Raw genomic sequence first — 14,443 nt, forward strand, 5'->3', positions numbered from 1 at the left:
CTTGGACTCTGAATGATTGCACCCATCACTGGGTTATTTCATGTATTATAATATTACTTTTAGTCACTCTCCGTTTATTTAGAGAGTCTGGTTCACATTATAGTAATATTCATTCATTTATTTATTTTTTATTTATATAGAGGCATCTTTATATTTTCAATTCATTAGCGCAGCTTTTTTGATGTTGTATTTGGTTTTGGTGTAATATAACACTTTTAGTCACTTTTTGAATGAGCGCAATATTTTTTCTACCACTCTTCACAAAATTGCACCATCTCAGAAACCTTTTAAGATGTCTGTTGTGAACGGCTCTTGAGGTCTTTCCACAGCATCTCTATGGAGTTGAGTTCTGGGCTCTGACTGAGCCACTCCAGAAGGTACAGTTTTAATTTCTGAAGCCGGACTGTGGTGGATTTACTTTGCTGCTTAGGGTCATTGTCCTGCTGCATCACACAAATTCTCAGCTTCAGCTGGCAGACAGACCCTAACATCCTTTTTAGGGGTTTTTGGTAAACTTGGGAATTCATTTTCCCCTCAATGATGGAAAGTTGTCTAGGCCCTGAGGCAGCGAAGCAAGCCCAAATCATGATGTTCCCGCCACCATACTTGACTGTTGGGATGATGTTTTGATGTTGGTAAGATACTTTTTTTTAATGTCCTGTGACAGTGGCGGTATTTTTTTTTTATAATTTTTATTTTTTACAATTTTTTTTATTACCGTGATTTTTTTTTTGTTTTTTTTTAGGGGGGGGGTGAATTGTCAGTGTGTTTGTTTTTTTATTTACTTTTTTTATATATATATATATGTTGGGGGTCTTTGGTGAGATATCAGGGGTCTTAAAAGACCTCTGAAATCTCCCCTTTAAGACAGAGAAAGGGATTAAGGACACATTCAGCTGAAATGAATGGAGGGAAGCTTCTCTCCATTCATAAACTGTGAAGCATCGTAAACACAGGTTACGATGCTCAGTTATGTGAATGGACAGAGTCAGTGATCACTGACTCTGTCCATTCGGAAAAGGTAGGAGCCGGATTTAGCGGCTCCTACCTCCGCTCTCCATCCTCACAAATTGAGGGGGGAGAGCGGCAAGGACGAGGGGGAGAGACGAGCGACACGGACGGTGGGGGGAGAGACGAGCGGCACGGACGGGGGGGTGGGGGAGAGAAGAGCGACACGGACGGGGGGGGAGAGAAGAGCGACACGGACGGGGAGGGGGGGAGAGAAGAGCGACACGGACGGGGAGGGGGGGAGAGAAGAGCGACACGGACGGGGAGGGGGGGGAAGAGAAGAGCGACGGGGAGGGGGGGAAGAGAAGAGCGACACGGACGGGGGAGAGAAGAGCGACACGGACGGGGGAGAGAAGAGCGACACGGACGGGGGGGGGAGAGAAGAGCGACACGGACGGGGGGGGGAGAGAAGAGCGACACGGACGGGGGGGGGAGGGAAGAGCGACACGGACGGGGGGGGGGGGGAAGAGCGACACGGACGGGGGGGGGAGAGAAGAGCGACACGGACGGGGAGGGGGGGAGAGAAGAGCGACACGGACGGGGAGGGGGGGAAGAGAAGAGCGACACGGACGGGGAGGGGGGAAAGAGAAGAGCGACACGGACTGGGGGGGGAGAGAGAAGAGCGACACGGACGGGGGGGGGGAGAGAAGAGCGACACGGACGGGGAGGGGGGGAGAGAAGAGCGACACGGACGGGGAGGGGGGGAGAGAAGAGCGACACGGACGGGGAGGGGGGGAGAGAAGAGCGACACGGACGGGGAGGGGGGGAGAGAAGAGCGACACGGACGGGGGGGGGGGAGAAGAGCGACACGGACGGGGGGGGGGGAGAGAAGAGCGACACGGACGGGGGGGAGAGAGAAGAGCGACACGGACGGGGGGGGAGAGAAGAGCGACACGGACGGGGGGGGGGGGGAGAGAAGAGCGACACGGACGGGGGGGAGAGAAGAGTGACACGGACGGGGGGGGAGAGAAGAGCGACACGGACGGGGGGGGGAGAGAAGAGCGACACGGACGGGGGGGGGAGAGAAGAGCGACACGGACGGGGGGGGGGGAGAGAAGAGCGACACGGACTGGGAGGGGGGAGAGAAGAGCGACACGGACTGGGAGGGGGGAGAGAAGAGCGACACGGACTGGGAGGGGGGGAGAGAAGAGCGGCACGGACGGGGAGGGGGGGAGAGAAGAGCGGCACGGACCGGGGGGGGGGAGAGAAGAGCGACACGGACGCGGGGGGAGAGAAGAGCGACACGGACGGGGGGGGAGAGAAGAGCGACACGGACGCGGGGGGAGAGAAGAGCGACACGGACGGGGGGGGAGAGAAGAGTGACACGGACGGGGAGGGGGGAGAGAAGAGCGGCACTGACAGGAGGGGAGGAAAGACTGCACGGAGCAGAAGACTTGCAACTCCCCTGCCTGCCCAGGTACCGGCTGAGGCATCAGAGCATTTCCTCTGAGTACAAGTACTCGGGGGAAATGCTCGGTATCGGTACTAGTATCGGGACATCCCTAGTTCACAGTTTCATGTACGATTTCAGCCCCAATTTTTGGCTGAATTCAGGCCTGAAATGAACCCAAAAGATGCACAGCATTTTTGTACAAATCTCACAGGACCTGCTGCAGAGATATGTGAACCGGCTCCATAGAGAACCAGTCAAAATCTCCTGCCATTCGGGGGGGGTGTCTGCACAATGAATCGTTATCGCAATTTTTGTTCTCCCGTTTCGATCCTGACAAAATATTTCCCAATCTTTCTATCTCTCTGCTGAAGCCACAGCAGTAAAATCTGAGCAGTCTGCCAAGGATCAAAACATTCTTTATCAGTGAAATGTTAAGACCCCTTTCACACTGGGGCGTTTTTCTGGCACTTTAGCGTTTAAAAAAAAAAAAAAAAAGCACCTGAAAGAAGCTGCATCTGCAATCCCAATGTGAAAGCCAAGTGCTTTCACACTGAGGCGCTGTGCTGGCAGGGCGTCAAAAAAGTTCTGCAAGCTTCTTTGCAGCGCTTTGGGAGTATTGAATACACCGGTCCTAAAGCCCCCTTCCCATTGAGGGAGCTTTTTTGAATGCCAAAGAGCCTGAAAAATGCCCCAGTGTGAAAGGGGTCTTGGCTGCGCTTTACCAGTGTTTTTTGGGCGCTGGCAGTGTGAAAAGGCTCTGAAAGCACTCAGGCTTTCACATTTGGATTGCAGATGAGGCTTCTTTTAGGCGCTTTACAGGCTTTTTTAACGCCAGAAAAATGCCTGAAAAACGCCCCAGTGTGAAAGGGGTCTTAGTCTAAACATTGTAACAATTTTGTCTTTTACATCAAAGGAATAGACTTCTATGTGTAAATTAGGAAAGTTTAACCACTTAAACACCAAACCTTTTTCTGATATTTGTTGGTTTCAAGTTTAAAATCATTTTTATTGCTAGAAAATTACTTGGAACCCCCAAACATTATATATATTTTTTTAGTAGAGACCCTAGAGAATAAAATGGTGGTTGTTGCAATATTTTATATCGCACTGTATTTGCGCAGCGGCCTTTCAAATGCAAAACAAAAAACTAACCAGTAAAGTTAGCCCAATTTTTTTTGTATGACGTGAAAGACTTTACATCGCAAGAATCATGATCTTTACTCTAAGACAAAAAAATAGCGATTCTCATTTTGGCCAGAATCGTGCAGCTCTAGTGTGGGTGTATGTATCCATCATATAATAAATATATAAATATATATATATACATATATACACACACACACACACACACACACACACACACCCTCAAAAAATCTGCTCGCATTTTGCGAGTTGATTTTGAGGGGGGGGCGAGTGTGGGCTGCCTGGGAGCGGGAGGGGGGGGCGAGCACCGCCGTCGGCCTGGGTTGTATGGGAGCCTTTTGTCCCAGCAACCGTAGGGGAAGAGAGAGGAGAGCCGCCACCGCCTGGCTGATTAGAGCGCTAGGGAGTGGGGAACATAACAGCTTTCATTAAAATAGCTGTGTGTGTCCCCGCCATGCAGCATCATATACAGCCCCTCCCCCTTGTCTGGGCACTTAGATCACCGTCCCAGGATTGGATCTGTCTATCAATCTATCAAAGTTCCCAGGGTCATAGGGGAAGGGACTTGAGCCCTGCTTGTAAACAAGTATCAGAAAAAGTATTCCGTCACTTCCTCAATGCCGCAATGTCTCCTGGGAGCTTTTGTCATTGTTCCCAGGAGACATTGCGGAGGTCTGCCGCTTTAAGCAAGTTCTTGCGGCAGACCTCCGCAATGTCTCCGCAATGTCTCCTGGGAACAATGACAAAAGCTCCCAGGAGACATTGCGGCATCGAGGAAGTGACTGAATACCCGCACACTACTCGATGAATCCATATACAGGAAGCGACCAGTAACATAAAGGATTACGAAGGTTCGCCTGCCCCTGACAGTGACTCGAGCTGGGCATCTCTGCTTAGTGAAGGATTGGCTCGGGCGGCTCGGCTGCTCTAGTCCTGCAAAGGGAACTGCGTTCCTGCTGTGAAAAACGTGCAGGAACTCCGTTCCCGCAGGACTTGAGCCCTGCTTGTAAACAAGTATCAGAAAAAGGCCTCGTACACCGCTCCGGAGGCCGTCAACTCGCACATGCGCGCAAGAGACGCCGGTAACGGCACGCATAGACAGTTTGCCCCAGTGCGTATGTGCCAATGACATCGGCACATGTAGGTTTAGGAGATATCCGGGGTAGCTACAGGTGAGCCTTATTTATAGGCTTACCTATAGCATAAAGCGGTCTGTAAGGATTTACAACCACTTTTAAGTAGGGGTGCAACGGATCAGAAAACTCACGGATCGGATCGATCCTCGGATCAGGAGTCACGGAACGGATCATTTTCGGATCGGCAAAAAAAAAAAGACAAATCTTGTTACACCCACCAGAGTTTTAGATTTATTAGTTATTCTCAACACAAAACTGAGCTTATGTGCTTAAATACAGTGTTTGGAAATCCGACGGACTGTTTATTGCTAATGTGACAGAACACCTCTGATTTTCACATTAAATTTAACATTTAAACAGTCCGTCGGATTTACAAATACTGTATTTAAGCGTATAAGCTCCGTTTTGTGATGAAAATAACTGAATCTAAAACTCTGTTGGGTGTAATAAAAGATGTCCACTTGCCCCCTAATCACATTCACTATCATTACTCTGGTGTCACCCCCAACCCCCTCCTCTGGTGTACAGACAGCCATGCTCCCCGGGTGATGGTGTAGCTCCTACCTGCAGGTGCAGAGCTCACAGATGATGTCTCCACATGTCTGCAGGCAGTCCCGGGTCTGTAGTGAGCGCGCTGTGGCGGGGAGGCGTGTCACGCTGTGCTCTGGGCTCTGACAAGCACACGGGGGTGGGGCAAGATGACCCGTTCGGATCACGGATCGGTGACGATCCGTTGCACCCCTACCTTAGACCCAGAGCTGGGAGGTGGGATGGACTTCTCGATCACATAGTTGCTGGGATTGGCCATCACATGATCAGGAGCTCATCCTGGAAATCATAGAGTGTCTGTGACAGTGCGGTCACCTGGGTGATGGAGAGCACAGTGAGCACGCTCTCATTACAGAAACCTCGGCTGTCATGTGTGCGCTACGATTCGCCATCCCCACCACCCCACGTGTGTCACATTATTAGCAACAGGTTAAAGGAGAACTCCAATAACAGTAACAGACATATAGGGAGAGGGGTCACTACATGGGACTCTCATATCACAGGACAGGATGACTGGAGGACTCCTATACAAAGTCACTACTCACCTGTAGATAAGTCTGAGAGTGTGAGGTGCCCCCTAATGGAGGAATGCATTACTGAAGATGAGGGGAGCACTCTTCCACCTCAGGGGTAAGAAGAGGCTCGGGGCAGGGCGTGTGACATGGAGCTATGCCAGTCTGAGCGGCCACCACACACACAGAACTACACCGAGGACCGGGTAAGACTGGAGCGGTCTATGGAGGTGAGCTGACCGCCCGCCCCCCCCTCAAGCCACCCGCTACACACAGGGAGCGCGGAGTAACTACAACTCCACACTCGGCTACTTCCGGCAACAACCCCGCCCTCCTCCAGCCGGCCTTGCCAATCACAACGGAGCGCCGGGAGGGACACTTCCAGCCCCGCTCTGTGATTGGTTTTTTCGCCCAGTGAGCGCTGGGTTTGTCTCTCGGGTACACATACGTTGGAGGTGACACACGATGGCGGCCAATCCGTGAGCGCTCCGCGGATCGCGTGGTGTGCCGATCCGAACGGGGTGACCCGTTCGGATCACGGATCGGTGACGATCCGTTGCACCCCTAACTTTAAGTGGTTAATGTGTTATCATCTTCTGTAAATATATACACTACCCTAACTGTAAGTAAAATAATTACATTTACTTTTTTAAATTTGATGGGTTTTTCCCACGCAGTATTGCTGCTCGAGTGGTGAAGTCATTGCACTATGCTAACGCACTTCCGCCAGTCATTTTCAAAGAAAATGCCAGACGCATATCCTGTACAATTAGTGTTACTAAACCCAGGACTCTGCATTCACTATATCTGGTCTTCCACAGTACCCAGAACATGGAAATCCAATTATTTTAGTAAATATAAACTGCTAAATACCTTTTCTTATCAGCATTATATAGTCTTCTTGTGACTTCTATCATTGTCTGGCTGAGCACTGGTTAAAGCTTGAAGGAGGAGTTTTCATTCTCCTCTGACTGTCCTATGAGGCTTCATGACTCTTGACCCTCTGTCTGGACAGTGCTGATTTTGTCCTGTGCTGATCACATGCACCCTTCCCTCCAAAAAAAAAGAAAAAAAGCTCTAGCAAATCGCACCAAACTAAGCATGTGCAGAGTTCCCCAAGGCTCTGTACTATCAGGAGATGGATTGGGGACTATGGAAGAAGGGGAGGATCAGAGAAGACGGATCAAACGGCCTTTTTTAACCACTTACCGCCTGGCCTATAGCAAAATGACAGCCGGGTGGTGGCTGCGTTATCCTGACTGGACATCATATGACGGATAACAGCCTCCACGCGATAGGTGGTGCGGTGTGTCAGTCTGACACACCGATCTTGGTAAAGAGCCTCCGACGGAGGTTCTTTACTACGCGATCAGCCCTGTCCAATCTTGTCCAAACCCATGTAATCTCCTCCACAGCAGCTCTTGGGGAAAGATAGGGCAATACTAGAAATTGACAAAATACAGGACACATGGTAGGAGGTCAAAGACAATAGGTTATATGCTGCTACCTTCAGATGATTGTACATGTGAGGACAGGGAACATGTTAACAGGAGGAGAGAGCAGAGTGATGGCCTCATCAGAGTGCTTCTGCTCTTTCACTACTAATCAGCAAGCTGGAGGTGTTTTTAACCACGCTAATTCAAGCTGTGTTGCTCTGCAGGAATGCCTGGATAACAGAAATGGAGGCACAGAATTAAGTCTTTGGCAGTTGAAACACTTCCCAGATATTTTGTTTAAACTTCTATTTAGCATGTTGCCTGGAGTTGCATTTTAATTAAAATGCATGCTGTAGGACTTAAACGTACAGTATTAGGTTTTGCATTTTAGACCAAGCTAGTTCACTCATGTCTGTGACAAAACTGATGCCCGTCTCCTGTTTGAAGCCACCCTATGTGCAATGATGTTCCTTCTTTTTTTCTTTCAGTGGGGCTTAAAGAGCAGATGAAAGCAGTCAAAAAGCGTTACGGGACCTCTGTCATTGAACAGATTGGAGATGATGTTCTAAGCTGGGTAAGCCATCTCTTCTGTACCACCCTCCTCGCCTTCTCATTTTTATGCATGGCTGTACCATGAGAAAAGTTCTTACAAAGTGTCTTTGTGTCTACAGTTCTGCGGACCAGAAGAAGAAAGGTTAAAGCAAGCAGTCGCCACGTTTTGTAGTAATCAGCCCGTTGCCTTGGAGATGATAAAGTCCCGGCAGAAGAAAGACCCTAAATTTTTAATGTTTGTTCAGGTCATTAGAATTTCTGACTTCTTGAATTGCTTTCATTGCACCCTGGCCTGTTTAAATCCATGCTCTGGATACAACCCATTTTAGGATGTTTGAGAGCCAAATTCTTCCCAACACACTTTCTCTGTTTTTAATGTGAATAAACAAGTATATAAAAAAAGCTGTGAACAAATAACACTGTTTAAGTGATATGTGGTTGCACAACTTTACTTCAGGGCACGCATTTGTTCCAATCCCCCCACCTCATCATGCTGGCGCTGATATGGCTCATGAAGAAAAACAAGAGCACACTCAATTTTTCCAACTGATCTCTAAAGCAGCTCCAAAAACTATCATTGTATGGACCTGCCTGGCTTTAATAAAACCGTGTTTTTTTTTGTTTTGTTTTTTTGTTTTTTTCATGGGGTTCTGAGGCTGAACCCCCCTGCCGATCAGCAGCATGTGTGGTGGAGGGTGCTTTGAAGGTGGAAGACCGCTATAGGGGAAATTAATTCAACCTGGCATTAAATTAGTACATGTAAGCCACCTAATATATGGCTGTGCCATAATAGATGTGAGATTACATGACCTGTGTATCCTCGGTAACATGAGTGATATGCTGCTCATGAAGTGTAACTGCAGTAACATGAGTTGTTCTTGCTGTGCGCTTTCTCACAGAAGTAGTTTGTAATGATGTTTGAAATAAATTGATGGTGCATGTAATCAGTCTTGTTAACAATGATAAATCTGTACTTGCAGGATGCCGAGAGTAATCCTCTGTGCCGGCGCTTACAGCTAAAGGACATTATCCCTACTGAGATGCAAAGGCTCACTAAATATCCCTTACTTTTGGATAATATTGCCAAGTATTCTGGTAGGTTCCCATATCAATATTCTGCTATGTATTTATTTTAATACATATTTTAGAAATGTGTTTAAAGAAGCAATTCTTGCCTATGCAAGTACCTTCCGTTTGGTATTTTTTGTATGCACGTTTCTGTATTTGTGCGTGTTTTTATACGTATACTTATGGTTAAAGTATTTGCCTCTGTTTAACCTTTGTTCAGTCACTCATCAGCTTGTATTGTGCTTGTGTACTAGGAGCTTTTACAAAGCATTTGCAGAGCTTTCAGCAGTCCAGCTCCAGTTTGGGCATGTTAAAGTAATATTAAAGCCTTGTAAAGTTTTAAAGAGGTTGTAATTCCTAAGAAATGAAAACTTGTAATACAGGGGTGCCCAACCTTGTGAAGAGTGAGGGCCATTTAAGCGACTTGGTAACCGGTCAAGGGCCACATTAGAGTGGATCGGGCGGATGACATGGATACTGCAGAGCGGACATGGACGCAGCCCACTCTACTCTATGGCCCCTCCGATCTGATGAAAGGGGACAGATCCTCTTCTATTTTTTTTTTTTTTTTTAGCAGATCGAATTGTAGGTAGGCAGGTGTAAATGGACACAAGTCCATTTGCATGTGCCGCTCCATAGAGAGGAATGGAGGGTACGATTGGGTTGGACCAATCCTGTGAAAGGGGCCTAAGGCTGCTTTCACAACAATACACTGCAGTTTACCTGCACCTGTGGCTTTCCTGTGGGTTAGCTGCACTTTTCCATAGACTTCTATTATATCCTGCAGGTGTGGTGCACTTTTAGAAAGTGAACCAAACCCACAGGTATTAACAGAAGTCTAAGGCTCAGTGCAGGTAACCCGCAGGTACACTGCACTGAACCTGCGGATCAGTTTGAAAGCAACCCAGAAACCAATGCAGAAGATATGCCTATATATATTGTTATTTTTGTAGTGAACTGACCTATAATAACCGTCTTCCATTCAGGTATTACCAGCTGTTGCTGTCCCAGGCAGAGCACATTTGGTATCACTCCACCTGTGACAGAAGTCAACGCTATACAGGAAGCATCGGCTTAAACGTCTCTGCTCCACACCCCCTTGCTTCCTCTACTGCTCGCTTCATTCACAACCCTAATGCTCTGGGATAGAGGGCCGGGAAACCAAGATCTGGACTTGCCAACTACCATGACAGAGCAGGAGGTCGTGGGCCACATCCGAACGCTCTGCGGGCCACATGTGGCCACTGGTTGGGCACCCCTGCTGTAAGACAAAGGCATACTAGCTCATTATGAAATACTTGGAGCAAAGCTGTTGCAGCAGCCCGAAGTTTCTTCTGGGTTCAAGGGCTCTAGCGCTGTGATTGGCCAGAGCCGAGGTGACTTCGCTCTCACGCATGCTCACAGGTGCTGCTGGTCATGGCACAGGACCTTGAAGAAACGGCCTGATCTGCCATTTCTTCAGTGCACATGAGAAAATATAGTGTCTGTAGAGTCATCAAATCATTACTACCTGGGGCAGCTTAGAGATGCAGAATGCGCTCTTTTTTGTGAGGGCCCATATAGACAGTGACCTAAAGGGGGGGGGGGGATCCTATATAAAGGAAAAAGGGATATACATTTAAACAGTTTGATAAAAGGTTTCCCCACCAAAATAAAAATATATATACGCACGCCCACATATAACTGAGCTATATGCACATATGAGACACGGACTAGCACAAAACTAATCTTGTACATACATTTGGGGTTGCTGTATGTTTTTAATGTTTTACAATGGGAATTTGGTTTGTATCAAACTTATTTGTAGAATTTTAATTGTAAGCTGTTTCTTTTATAATATGCTCACTTTATTTTTAGCTACCTAAGATGCACAATTTTAAACTTTAGATGTATGCGTTTATTATTCTGTAATAAAATAATGACATCTGTCTATGTATTTGATAGTAAAAAAGTATTCAAAATGTATTGCACATTAATAATATAGTTGCTCTAAACCAAAAGAAAAAATCTTTTATGCTATCAGTGAAAACGCACATCAGATAAACACATAGCCCAAGGTTGAACCGTTTGTCTGGTGTTGATAAATATAGGTGTCGACGACAACACAAATCTATAGGTATATACACTCAAATATAATAACAAAGTACACCAAACATTTAAGTGCAATTCTCCACATTAGGCAGATATAACACTGATCAACATAGTGAATATGTAAACAAAGATTCCAGTCCATCTGATGGATGGGAGAAATAAGGTGTACAAAAAAATTGAATTAATATAAGGGATAAATAAAGATAAAGTCCCAGTGAATGTAGAAAGTCCTTAGTTGAACAGCTGGTATACACCCGTGCACACTCCAAAGATTAATGAAGCCTTGTGATCCCAAGAGCTTCTGTGAATCCGCCACCTTAAGTCAAAGAATCTGCTTACCAGAGCCAAAAGTCCTCATGGACCAAATACAGCATATAAAACTGTCAGGGAACTGGTTAATACTGTGTCCGGATTGGGCAAAGATCAAAGGCACTCCACATGAATCACTCGGTCACTCAATGGCATGGATCATATAAGGAAAGAAGGGCCTCACATAGCATAAAACCAGAGGATACTTTATTGTAGACAAAATTTAAAATCAAAACACTCACATTTCGGTAGATATATTTGAGCATTGAGCCTGTAGCACCGGCCGGATGCTAACAGGCAAGCCACTCGTGTAGAGATACTGCGATTAAGGGGGATGACGCCGCTCGCTCCACCCGACGCGTTTCGTGATGGGTCACTTCGTTTCGGGGACGAGACGAAGTGACCTATCACGAAACGCATCGGGCGGAGCGAGCAGCGTGCTGACGTCATCCCCCTCTATCGCAGTATCTCTACACGAGTGGCTTGCCTATTAGCGTCCGGCTAGTGCTACAGGCTCAATATATCTACCGAAATGTGAGTGTTTGATTTTAAATTTGATCTACAATAAAGTATCCTCTGGTTTTATGCTATGTGAGGCCCTTCTTTCCTTATATGATCCATACCATTGAGTGACCGAGTGATTCATGTGGAGCGCCTTTGATCTTTGCTCAATCCGGACACAGTATTAACCAGTTCCCTGACGGTTTTATATGTTGTACTTGGTCCATGAGGACCTTTGGCTCTGGTAAGCAGATTCTTTGACTAAAGGTGGCGGATTCACAGTAGCTCTTGGGATCACAAGGCTTCATTAATCTTTGGAGTGTGCACGGGTGTATACCAGCTGTTCAACGAAGGACTTTTTACATTCACTGGGACTTTATCTTTATTTATCCCTTATATTAAATTTTTAATTTTTGTACACCTTATTTCACCCATCCACCAGATGGACTGGAATCTTTGTTTACATATTCACTATGTTGATCAGTGTTATATCTGCCTAATGTGGTAAATTGCACTTAAATGTTTGGTGTACTTTGTTAATATATTTGAGTGTATATACCTATAGATTTGTGTTGTTGTCGACACCTATATTTATCAACACCAGACACACACGGTTCATCCTTGTGCTATGTGTTTATCTGATGTGCGTTTTCACTGATAGCACAAAATATATTTTTTCTTTTGGTTTAGCGCAACTATATATATTTTCCAAATATATTCACTGTTGTTCACAGAATAGTCGCTGCTTATTAATCCAGACATTAATAATCCTTTAACTTAGCGCAGCTGTTTCCATTATTCCACATTTATAATATATAACAGCATGAACATGGGGATATATACGCAACAAACACAAATATTGGGAACAGAAATGGAAACCAGCTGCAAGGAAAAGCCCAGAACGTTCTGAGGAATTCATGTTCTGACTATGTATCAGGGATGTGGTCCACAATCAGTTTAAGTAATTGGTTAGTGGTAGAGGGTCTCTTTAATCTGTCTATGTATTTTAACCTTTTACAGTTAAAAGTGTTTTAATGTAGTTACTAGTACCACTGTATAATTGTTTTGATTTAAGTTTTTTGATAAAAACCACCCTAATTCTTTTATATTTTGAGGTCATCGGGTAGTAGTGCTATAACTATAATGGTGCTATAAATATAATAATGCAAGATTATGCTGATGAAAATGTATCTTTAATGTTTGCTAACAGTTTTTATTTTATCTAGTGTTTGCGTGGCAGAGTTTAATTACTGAAACACAAAATGCATCTTTTTCTCACTGATGACTCATTTGTCTAGTACAAAAACATGGAGTTAGATGTAGAGATGCATTAAATGAAAACTAGATTATTTGTTTTTTGTTTCCTTTAAGTTTCTTCTTAGTCCGTTGGAATGTAAAAATACTTATGTTTGGTGACTTATTCAGAACCCAGTTGTGATTCCTTTGATTTTTGAATAGACCAACCAGAAGAAAAGAAAAAGGTAAAAAAGGCTGCAGAGCATTGTCGGACGATTTTGAATCATGTCAATCAAGCTGTACAAGAAGCTGAGAACAAGCAGGTAAGCCTTAACCTAACCATATGTGAATCAAAATTCTGCCGCTTCAGCAGGCACCGGGTGAATTTCAATCCATGTATGGGCACTGAGATTGTACAGAAGTCTATCTACCTATCGACGTCTGTACAGCTGCCTTATCAGATTTTCCACACAGCCTACAACACTGATAAGTGTATTCCAACAGTGGGGAAATCTCCCAGCTGCCAGAATACAATAAATAACACAGCAGTAAAAATTCCACCATACGTTTTTGTTTTTTTTCTCTTTCATTTAATCTGCTGGTTGAAAGAAAAACCTAACTTGGGTATTTTGGGTCAATTTCTTGCATTTATGTTGTCCGTATCGTCTAAATGGAACATACTTGGCCTTGGTTTTTTTAGAGACCTTTTTGAAGGAGACTGATTGTTAAAACAAAATCCTGCCCAAAATGCACCAAAAATGCATGTATGTCTTTCCATGTACTGCCATTAAAGTCTATGGTGCCACATTTTTTTTATCTGCTGCATAAAAAGAAGCACCTGCATTTTTCCAAAAATTGCACTACACCATGCTGCTTTGATGTGAATGAGCACCATAGAGAATAATTTGAAGTCGTCACAGTAGTGTGAACAGGGCCTTGATGCCGCGTACACACTGTTTGAATTTCCGACAACAAATGTTGGATGTGAGCTTGTTGGAAAATCCAACCGTGTGTATGCTCCATCGGACATTTGCTGTCGGAATTTCCGACAACAAATATTTGAGAGCTGGTTTTCAAATTTTCCAACAAAATTTGTTGTCGGAAATTCTGACCGTGTGTGCACAATTCAACGCACAAAAATTCTACGCATTTTTGGAATCGATTTGACGCATGCTCGGAATCTTTGAACTTAATTTTTCTCGGCTCGTCGTAGTGCTGTACATAACCGCGTTCTTGACGTTCGGAATTTCTGACAACAATTGTGTGACCGTGTGTATGCAAGACAAGTTTGAGCCAACATCCATCGGAAATTTATTCACAGTTTTGTTGTTGGAATGGCTGATCGTCTGTACGCGCCATAACTCTGACTTGCAGTTATCTGCTCTATTTTTTTTTTTTTGTTGTTGTTAATTTTTCCATCTGTGCCAGATTTTGTTAATAGTGTTCGTTTCCTCTGCTGTTTAATGTAAACCTTAGAAGCATAGGACGGATCCAACTAGAGCTTCATAA

The 14,443-nt window shown here is 45.3% G+C and overlaps 1 protein-coding gene across 3 annotated transcripts in view; it reads left to right on the plus strand.

Annotated features, from left to right (window-relative positions):
- The window catches only part of ARHGEF12 (Rho guanine nucleotide exchange factor 12), a 254,728-nt gene that overhangs the window by 197,343 nt on the left and 42,942 nt on the right, over positions 1 to 14,443 (plus strand). For all 3 annotated transcript variants that reach the window (XM_040325540.1, XM_040325541.1, XM_040325542.1), the window contains 4 exons: positions 7,666 to 7,751; positions 7,849 to 7,974; positions 8,710 to 8,824; positions 13,157 to 13,257. In XM_040325540.1, coding sequence (XP_040181474.1) covers positions 7,666 to 7,751; positions 7,849 to 7,974; positions 8,710 to 8,824; positions 13,157 to 13,257 — 428 coding nt within the window. The remainder of the gene's footprint in view (positions 1 to 7,665; positions 7,752 to 7,848; positions 7,975 to 8,709; positions 8,825 to 13,156; positions 13,258 to 14,443) is intronic.

The sequence above is a fragment of the Rana temporaria genome, chromosome 10 (assembly GCF_905171775.1).
Source record: "Rana temporaria chromosome 10, aRanTem1.1, whole genome shotgun sequence".
NCBI lineage: Eukaryota > Metazoa > Chordata > Amphibia > Anura > Ranidae > Rana > Rana temporaria.